The sequence below is a fragment of the Lycorma delicatula genome, chromosome 2 (assembly GCF_047948215.1).
Source record: "Lycorma delicatula isolate Av1 chromosome 2, ASM4794821v1, whole genome shotgun sequence".
Taxonomy (NCBI): Eukaryota; Metazoa; Arthropoda; class Insecta; order Hemiptera; family Fulgoridae; genus Lycorma; species Lycorma delicatula.
In genome coordinates, this window is record NC_134456.1 from 98,446,838 (window position 1) to 98,457,864 (window position 11,027).

Consider the following 11,027-nt stretch of genomic DNA (forward strand, 5'->3'; position numbering starts at 1 on the left):
ATCAGATTGAAATTTTGTTTTGTTTTTTAATTGTATGTCATCTTCATCTTTATTAATTTCTAATATTTATTGAAATATTAGAAATATCATAATATTTATGGATATAGTGTAAAAAATTTGCCAAGCACAAGTTATTTAAGTGAACAGAACTCTTAAATTGAGAGGCTGTTGATTGTTAAATTTTATCCTCATTGATGACATACATATAATTTTTGTATAAAAAACATAATAAAAAAGTTCTGTTCTTGATCTGATTTCACTCTTGACTTTAAAGTGAGATTGAAAGTTATATAATGTTATTAACTGTCATCACTATATAATGATGACAATTAACTTATAATAAAATAAAGAAAATGATATAAAGACTGAAAGATACATTTCAATTTATTTATGCTGTCAGTTAAATGTGTATAAGCAACATATCTACACAAAACTCTGCTATGATTTATTTTTTGAGGGAAGTGTATTAACTAATAATTAAATAATAATGTGTTACTCATATTAAAATAGTTTCAAATTAAAAAAAAAATTTACACTTTTGTTACAAACTAATTGTTTTAAAGTTAGTTGTTGATGTTTACCATTTGAACTGTCAAGGATTCCTTTACATCTCCTTTAATAAAATGACCAACACAACATTGATAAACATACAACCATGATCTGAATCTTCCTATGGATTTTTTGTCACTTTTGGTTTGAATTTTTCCAAATTATTTTAATTTAATGGCAATTTGTGAATAGTTCAAGCTACCTGATTAACCTAAACCTTTGTTCATACTTGGATTATTTTTTAATAAATGTGTATAAATGTTATTAAAGCAGTTTCATGTGACAAAAGCAATATTTTTCTATTAAACATTGAGTTAACCAACTTTTTTCCTAACATATTGCTTGATAATTTTACTACTTATAAATTATATTTTGTTTATTACACTATAGATCATCATCTGTGTCATTCAATGAATTAACCGCTGCTAGGAAATGGTATTAAAATAACAGACTAAAGTGTACTTTTAACACTTATTTGATTGTTATTACTCAGATCATTTATAAATGATAAAAGTATAGTCTTAATTCTTGGTAAACTGTGCAAGACATAAATGGTTTATCGTCTGTATTTATTAATTCATGGCTGTTTTAATTTATAATGCTAATTTACAGTATGGAATTAAAAAGATAATTTCTTTTGTTATGCTGCTAATTATGGATTAATAGATCTCACTGGATACCTTCATCATTAGTGTTCTCAAAAACTATTGTAGAACATGTTGAAAGTACCACAGTAAAAACCACTACTAGTATGACTACGGCGATACTACCAATAACTACTACTAGTAAAAAACCTATTCAAGAAAATATAACTACATATACACAAACTCATACATTTAGTAATTGGAAACCTAGTATTTTAATGCCCACATCTGATGAAGAACCACCATCATTAGCGAGTGACAGTGCATATCAATCTGTCCATAATAATTTAGTAACTATAGCCCTGCTCAGTATTTTGCTAAATTCTTAAGTTATGTAGGTAATATAGATAAATTAGTTAATTATATTCTGTTTCTGGGTCACTCAAATTATTTTTATTTTTAAATGAAAACCATGATGAATGAAACCGATAAAGTTTGGTTCATCAAGTTTAAATTTTTCAAAGCTGTAATAGAAATTTTTTCCTGTTATCGCTGAGAATAGTAGTAAATATTGAATTAAATAACTAAATTTTGTGATATTAGGAATTAATTTCTGATCATTAAGTTCTGAAAACTAATTTCAAGGTTTCTTATTATATGTAATGCGAAGTAGTCCCTCTAAATATGAATACCCAGCACTGAAGAAAAACATTTATTTAACTAATCTAATTTTGATTTCAATTGGGATTATTGAAGTCCCCATTGAAATCAAGTTTGAATTCTAAGTAAATGTCATATTGTAAGTAAAAGAAAGGTTACTATTAACTATAATAAGAGAAACTATTACTCCTTCAGGTTTGATTTCCTATGATCTCATGTTATTGTTTAAGGTGACTCTGTAACAATTTGGTAATAACTGTAAATTATTTAGGATAAACATCATTTGTCCTTGCCTATCTTATAAGACAACAATTGAGGTGCATCTTTGTTCCTAATATAAAAATATTAATCCTTTATTGAGAAAATTATTATTTTTCTATAAGTGAAAACTGTTTCAATTTGTTAATATAACTCTATTAATGTCAACCTTAATGAAATAAATAGACAGTTAATACACTTTTCATTCTTCAATTTTTATGTAAAATAAAAGTCGTACTGCACTGAAAATTATTCTGTTCAAATAAAACAGTATATTGTAACTCAGTATTAGTAGTAGTTTTTTCTTCCATAATTAAAGAACATCACAGAATATGATTTTCTAGTTACAATATGTAACAAATCAATGAAAATTGATTCTTTGTTTTAAATACAAATTAAGAAACAGGACCGATAATGTTTTTAAAAAAAATTATTTTTAATTATTCTTTTCTGAATACTGTTAATACACAAGGAGGCATCATTTAATGTCAAAGTTTAATGTGACAGTTGATAACAAAACTTTTGCTGTTATGTTAATGTTCAAGTACAATTTCTGTTTACATATTTTCATGTATTGCAAAAGCTTTATGTTCTTATGAGCAGAGGAAAATCCATACATTTTAACATTTTGTTCAGTATTTGGTCATGATCAGCTTGTTATAAAAATTTTGGAACTGATATTATTTTTTAAAAAGTAAATTACATCTTTTGTTTCTGCTACTCTTTAATATACATGATTTTTTTGCAATATTCATTGTACTGAGACGTTTTTGTTAGTTTTTACATTATTCCATCAATAAATTCTATTAAAACAAGATTAAATTGTTTTGAAGCTTTATCCTATACATTTTAATGTACCATACACAATATGTGTCATTTATAGTTTCATGCATCATTTATGATCAACAAAGACTCATATAACAAAAAAAAAACAAACAATATTTGCTCAATATTACTCTTTAGTTAATGTGCTTGCCTCAGATATATCAAAACCTTAAACAATCTATTCCCTGATTTTTAAGTGTTTGCTAAATAACAATTGTTATAAAAAAAGAGGTAACTGTAAAGGATAGAAAAAAGTAGTTAACAAATTTCTATATACTTCATTTCTTATAAACAAAGATGTGCCATTATATCTATCTATTGACAACAATTTCTGAAAGACTTTGAGGTTTTGTTAATTTATGATAATGTTAAAAATTGGTGTGTAAATAGGACATTTTCATATTTCTTAATAAGAACTTATTAATAATTAATGAATGTTACTATACTAATAATAATATTTTTTTGTAATAATACTGTAAATAGTACATACATATATATTTATAATATTTTGCATTGAACAAATCAGCAAATTGTTATTATTTCCATCCTGAAACTAATTACTAAATTATAATTATTATTTTATATTAATACAAATTTTATTGCTATATTAACTTGTTAATAATAAGTGTTGTTAAATTATTTCTTAATAGATTAAATGATACTCAAAGTGTTATCTTTGAACTAAGAAGTTATAATTACTAAAAATTGTGTAAACAGTAACATTTGTGTATTCTTGTACAAATACATATCAATAAAAATATCTCTGAAGTAAAGAAAATAAGTTAAGTGATAGAAAAATAGTGCTAAAATAATTTTTAATAGAATAATTAATATTAATATGTATTCACAGGTTATTCTATTTATTTATGGAAGACAAAATATGTTTGATATTTTTTAGAAAGAAGTACAGAAACCCCTGAGAATTTTTTTTAATTAGATATATTACAAATAAATATATATATTTTTTATTTTAATGGATAAAATGGGCAATAAATTTAATTTTTATAAGTCAATTTTTATCAGATTTATGGATATTTTATTACAACAGTCAGTATTCTTAACTGACAAAATGAATTTGTAGTTTTAATTTTTTGCAAATGTATCTTCATATGAACATACACCAGATTAAGTGTTAAGAAAAATAGAGTATAGGTTTTTAGTCTTGAACACCTATTGTAGCTAAATTTACCAATATTACTGATATGAAAATCTTTGATGTCAACACCCTTTAGTAGATAGTGAAGTTACAAACACACTTCTATTTTTTTGATAAAAATGAATAAAAACTACAAAAATTATGATCACTCTCCACTAGATATATATATACTTGCACTGTATACAGAATTAAATAGAATAAAAATATTAAGTTATAGTTTATGCCACAAAAGAAAATAACTGTCAAGAGATAACATTTTATAAACAGAACATTGATTTTGTATTAAATTATAGCCCATAAAATCATTAAAAAAAATATTTATAAAATCACTTTTAAGTATACTTAAAAACAGTTTTCTGTACTATTAACTAATTTCAAGAAACTTCTGATGGCTTGGTTAAAAATTGGAAACAGAGAAATTTCTTAAGATATGAGGAAAATATTTTTTGACCTGAATTTTGTTTTTAATAATTAATTTATAGGTTGTGTAAAAGTTAAAAATTTTCTTTAATAACACAACATGCATATCTCAAAATGTACAAAAAATTACTCATCAGTTAATTTTTTCTTGTAAAGAAGGTGAAGTTCCCGTAAATACATTTTTCACGGTGTGTTACAATGCATTCCATACATTATTGAAGAATATGTATGCTTGAATACCAGAAGTTAAATTTACATCAGTGAATAATTTTATTTCTTTTTATAGAAGCCACTAACATATATTTTTACGTAACTAAAATACAAATAAGTCTGAGCTAGCAGCAGTATAGTAAGAAAAGTATTCTACTCTGATCATTTTACTAGTCTCACATTATATCATTCTTAAACTTAGGCTCAACATATAACCAGCTCTTAGACAATATTTTACTTTAAAATTTTTCTGCATGCTTGGCAAAGTTTTTTATAAAATCTGATTCAAATCAGTTCTTTAAGTTTTCTGACATGAAAAACTTTGATTTACTAAGAATAAAACACTGTTTCAACTAAACTGAATAACTTACAAAAGCACAATTCAAGGAGGGGAGACATAGTAGTCGTTTGCTTGGTCAAACTGGCTTATGCCCTGTTTCCATCTGCATTATTTGACACACCACTATTTCAGTAAATTTTTGATCCACTGTAGATTAAAATAATTTATTTGATGTTCTGGTTCATACACCTTGAGTGAAGTTAAAAGTAGTCTGTACTCTGTTAGCTTCTATGCTATTATTGAATTTTCTTTACTTATAAGCTCATTACATTTCAATAAATAATATGGTGTAAGTATGAATTTGTATATAAGAATACTTTCATATTATCTGCTTGTGTATGAATATTTACTTTCATGCAAATATTGCTTTCAAAAGTTTCTACGGTTAAAGCTTCATGAAACATTAAAACGTCTTGCTGTAGTTTTTCTTCTAGTTATTAGACTCTTAGTCTTTCATTTTGTTGAGTAGTAAGATTGATCTCATAAGGTTTTATTTATTAGAAAGGAATTTCAAATTTTTATTTTAAATAAGAAAAGAGGTTTAGTGAAATCCTTATGTTTATTGTTTAAATAGGTGTAACATTACTTTATTGCTGATTACCAATCTGTTAATTATAAATTGTCCACAATAATGTTTATTACTGGATTTTTTTATATGAGAATTACAACTGTAACTTTTTTCTTATTCCAGTGTGTATAGTAATAAAAATGCAATGCATTATATTTTAATTGTAAAGTAAAGATTTTTATTTTTGTAAATGATCAATGTAATTGAATGATAAATCGTGTTATGCTTAGTTATGGAATTGTTAACTTGTTTCCAAATTTACAGACATCTTGTAATTAAGTGAGTAGGAGTTAGATGAATTCTTTCTACTTAATATATATTATTGCACGCAGATTTGATAGATAATTTCTTGTATAATGAGGTTAATAATTCCTTGTATTATTAAATTATCTTTTTGAAAATCCTCATTGTTAGTAAATAATTGTTTATATTTACAATGGTGGTGTTATTTCTCATATCAGAGGTTTTTTGCATTTCATATTTGTACATTGTTTGGATGCAGAGTGTGAGTATATATGATGTAAAACAAACTTCTTTCATAAGATTATAAAGATTATCACTATTTTTTAAACAACTTTAATTTATGCACCCAAAAGATATTTTACAGATGAATCATAAGATGTCACTTTCTCAGTGACATCATAAATTATGCTCATCTTAACCAGTTATGAAACCTATTTAATATATATAAAATAGCATATCCAATGTATTTGTTAATTCAGTATGTTGTTTTGGAGAAATTTAATACATCTGTAACTATCATAATGTTGGAATGTGTTGAATTCATGACTTTTATGTGTTGTGTGGTAATTACAATCCATGCATCTGGAATTTCATCAAGGAAGAGACTGAATTGTGATCATAAAAAGCTCAATAGAAATATGGAAATACATTTTAGTTTTTTAGTACTGCGTCATTATTATTAATTTGTAAATTTTTGGCTTTTAAATTAATAGAACTGTTCTTTCATGGAAGAAAAGCATATCTACCTTTTTAGTAATTAATTTATAATTCTCTTTGGAAGAGCAGTTAATAATTTTTACTGTTACTTTGTTTCATCATGTAGTTCATTGAAATATATTGCATAGATAAAAATGTAGAAATCAGCCTCAATTAGGAAAAGTTTGGAAATACTCTGTTTCTACAGTGATCTTAAGAGATGTTTGTCCCAAATTTTAAATACGAGTGTAGTGATTTATTCAGATATATAGTTGTGAAAAAATTGATAATTCTAGGTAAAAATTCAGTGGAAAATTTGGATAAGATAACCAAAGTATGAGCATTAGTTCATATTATTCCATATTAAAATATGGACATTAGTTCAATATTAACCTTTTTTGAGAATCATTTTGAGGAAAAATATACAAAAATTCTCAGAAAAGTATAAAATTTAAGAACAAACATTTTCTCTTTCATTTATAAAATAAACCATTTGTGTAACAAACATTACCTTACATTACAAACATTATCTTCATCTTTATACTGATGTGAAAATGATCTTTAATAGCTATGATCTTGATATATCTCCAAATGGTAAATTGGTATAATTTTTACAATAATTGATGACCTAATTTCTTTTGTTTCATAAATATGAGTATTGATAGTAATCCATTAAAATAACCATTTTCTTTAGAAAATAAAACTTACAAAATATAAACTGTAAATTTTTTCTATGTAACCTTTAATACGTAAAAGTGAATTTTAGAAGTATGAAATGAAAGTTATTCAAGAGACTAAGTATAGAAAAATGAAGAGGAAAATGTGTAATAATTAAACTTAAAAAAATCATAGTAAGTTTCTCAAATAATTAAAAAAAATAAATATACGTGTAGCTGAATTTTCTTTGTCCTTTCAATTGTCAGTTCATAAGTCTTTCTAAAAAATATATCTTATTTGCTTCAGTTTAGAAAAAAAACTAAGTACAGACAATAGAGAAGAACTTCTTCCCTTTAAAATTTAACAAATTTTTTTATTTGAAATTTCAAATATCTGGCAACAGTTTCAAAGTATTTTAATAAGGTAAAGTTCATATCGAGTTTAGATTTTAGCTTTTAATTTTTAACTATTTATTTTTTAATTTAAGCTTATGATTTTTTATTTTTTTACATTTAAGTAGACTGTAGTAAAAACTTTTTTCCCAAATTGCTTATATTACAAATACATATGATACTACATTTTACAAACCTTAATTTTGTTTTAACTAATTTGTTTCTGATATTCTTAAATTAAATTCACAGCAGGTCTAAGAATAATTAATTTTACTTCTTTGCCAATTCCAGTTTCTTTATGAAAAGAGGGGGGATACGTTTAAATTATGAACCCAATCAATTATTTTAGTTGAATCTGTACTTCTACTTGTGAACAGTTTGAGATGGTACGTTGAAATAAATTACTTCTACTAACTGTTTGATCGTTTATCTAAATATATTTCTCCATACTGGTGTATCAAGCAAGCTTGATACATTAGCTTGTTTGGCATCGGTATATTACACAGTTTGGCCAAACATAAATGTAAAAGTATATTTAAGACATTAGATTTTTAACACAACACATATATGCCTAGCTGCTGTCAGATGTTATTTTTCCGTTGCTGTTTTTCATTGTTGTTTGAATAAGGTATTGTTTTTTTCCTCAAGTTCTTATTAATTATTGAAGATGTACTGTAATTCTCTCTGGGGTGTCTACTCCCCAGTAGTACAGTGGAGGAGGGGATAAGTAGCAAGAACCTGTGATGGTCCAGTGATCCATCCCCATCCTGTATGTTAATTGAGCTTTCTATACTTTTACAAATAATATTTTATTTATTGTTGTACTGATTTAAAATGTGATCTTAATGGAACTTTACTTTACATTTTCTTTGCTATACCTTCATTTTTCATTTTTTTATTGATTATTCCCTCTTTCCACTCTGTTTTATGTTGATTATAAAAATCCCTAGATTTCTAAAAATTATTTACTTGCAATAAATTAATAATTTGTAGAGGGCAAGACACGTGTAAAATAAAATCCTTTTTTTAATTTGTGTTTTTATTATTAATCTATTTTGCCATTTTTAAAAGTCTTTTATTTTTTTTTCATATGTGATGTACAGTTCTGATACAAAATATCTTGAAGGCTATGATGAAGATAACGATGAAAACTCAATCGTTGCAAATCGAGGAGATATGGTAAATTAAAATTTGTAAATTTTCTTTTAGGTAAAGTAATAATGTTTTAATCTATTTTGTTATAGTGAATTGTGTTCATTATACTTTTTATTAACATTCTTCTGATTAAAAATATATATTTGTGTTGATTTCTGTTTAACTCGTATTATAATGTGTATTTTACCATATTTTTCATCACACTGTTTTAGACAGTTTTTTTAAAAATATAATTGTAATCGTATGATGTTTTATGTCGATCAATCTTGTATTTATTTAGCATAGTTTTTATTTTTTTGTGTTATTAAATTTAATTATTATGACTTAAATATTGTTTTTAATACTGCCAATACTCAGTGGTTGAGATTTTGTGTAAAGCTTGATAATTTTTCTGTTATATGTGTAATTTTTTAGAAATTTAAGTTGCCATTTTTAAAAAGTGCCATACTCATATTATTAATTTTGTACTACGAAACATTGAACAAATTGTCATTTTTCATAAACAATACTTTTGCAATTGTAGTATGATTTTTTTTTTTTTTGTTAAATCCTGACTCTTATTACTCATTAAGTTCTCACTGTTGGAATATTTCAGGATTATATTACTCTAAAATTAACTGATGGTATGTAAAACTAAAGGAACATATGCAATACAGGAAATTATGTTTTTTTTCTAAAAATTAAATAAATTACATTCCGTTCAATTTTTTTAATGTTCCTTTAAAAATTTGATTTAAATTTCAAAACTTAAAAAGATTAAAAAGAATCCCATAATTTGATTACTTAAAAATCTTTGCTTATCTTATTGGATTTATATATTTAATGGCACAAAACATGAGACTTTTATTGTTATACTATTTAAAGCCTCTTAAATACTGCCATTGTTATTGTTGATTATTAAGTAAATATATTATTTTTCGTTGTGTAAGAAAAAATTTTATTAGATCTAAGACATTGTATAGCTGTTAATCAATTTATTTCTCATTGAAAGTATTTTGTGAACTTTTACTTAATTTACTATGAATTATTTTCTTATTGCATTTCTTATTTAATGTATACATAAGTTTTATATATTTAGAATAACGCACAAATTGGATCTATATTACTGATTATGTTTGATAAATGGTCTTTTCTTTTTTCATTACAGAGCTTAGTAGTTTCATTATTTTTGAGTTATAATTTCTGAACCCTATATATATATAAATGTATTTAATTGTACCTTTTTACTATTTTATTTATTAATTTACCACTTTGTGTTATCAGTATTGTATAATGATTAGTTATTCATAGATTATGATCGTAATATTAAATTATTGAACTACTTATTTGTTGTTGAATGTTCTTCTATATTGTGTTTTAGAAATATATTTGTAAGAAGTGCTCAATTGCCATATGTGATGGGATTTTTAATTTATACAAACATAGATCAATTCAGCAAATATAGATTCAATTTAGAAAGCAGTAGAGACTGTATTTTATATTTTATAGTATTTATTACTTGAATTATTTTTTTGTTACTGTTTAAAATTGTTATGTCCAGGTATATTAAAAGAAGTGAAAAATAATAAACTTGCTGAAGGTCTATTGATTCATTTCTAGTTTTTTTATTTAATAGATTTTTGTCTGTTTCTTAAATAAAAATTTAAGGAATAAATGTTATATTTTATGTTAATAAATTTTGAACATTTAAAAACTGACATTTTTAAGAACAATAATGAGCAATAAGTTTGATAAAAAGTTCATGCTATATATATTACTAAATGATATCTTCTAAGTTTTACTTCTGAATAAAATATTGTAAAAATTAAAATAAGACTAATATTTAGACTATTTATATTAAAAAAACGAACATTGACAATAAAAAAGAATTGATTATAAATCGTGTTTTCTTCATTTCTTTTACCCATGCATTACATTGCAATCTAATTTTTAAAAAAAATAAGTTCAGCAGAGTTTTTGAGAATTGTTGATTCTGCTATTTCAATAAATATTACAATTTTTTTATAAACATTTAAAATGAAATAAGTGTATCATATAAGTTTTCATAACCTTTTTATCTTTAAATGCTTGTATCTTTATTTGAAGCTGCATTTTGTTTGATCAGTGTAATTACATTATGTAAAAATATATTTATTAATTTTGGTGCTGTTTGTCATTAAACATCGTTTTTTTAGATTAGAGAGCTATAACAGAGTTATAACTCTGTCGCCTCTAAATCACCTTGTATTTCCAGAACTACTGAGCCAATTTTTAACCAAACGCTGTCAGATTACTTCTATATATGTTGCATTGATACTATAAATTTTCGAATCAA

The 11,027-nt window shown here is 24.3% G+C and overlaps 1 protein-coding gene across 15 annotated transcripts in view; it reads left to right on the forward strand.

The window, feature by feature from the left end:
- trol (terribly reduced optic lobes) overlaps positions 1-10,581 on the forward strand; it is a 1,106,314-nt gene extending 1,095,733 nt beyond the window's left edge. For all 15 annotated transcript variants that reach the window (XM_075355875.1, XM_075355878.1, XM_075355883.1 and 12 more), the window contains one exon: positions 8,662-10,581. In XM_075355875.1, coding sequence (XP_075211990.1) covers positions 8,662-8,746 — 85 coding nt within the window. In that variant the 3' untranslated portion in view covers positions 8,747-10,581. The remainder of the gene's footprint in view (positions 1-8,661) is intronic.
- The last annotated feature ends 446 nt before the right edge of the window (positions 10,582-11,027 follow it).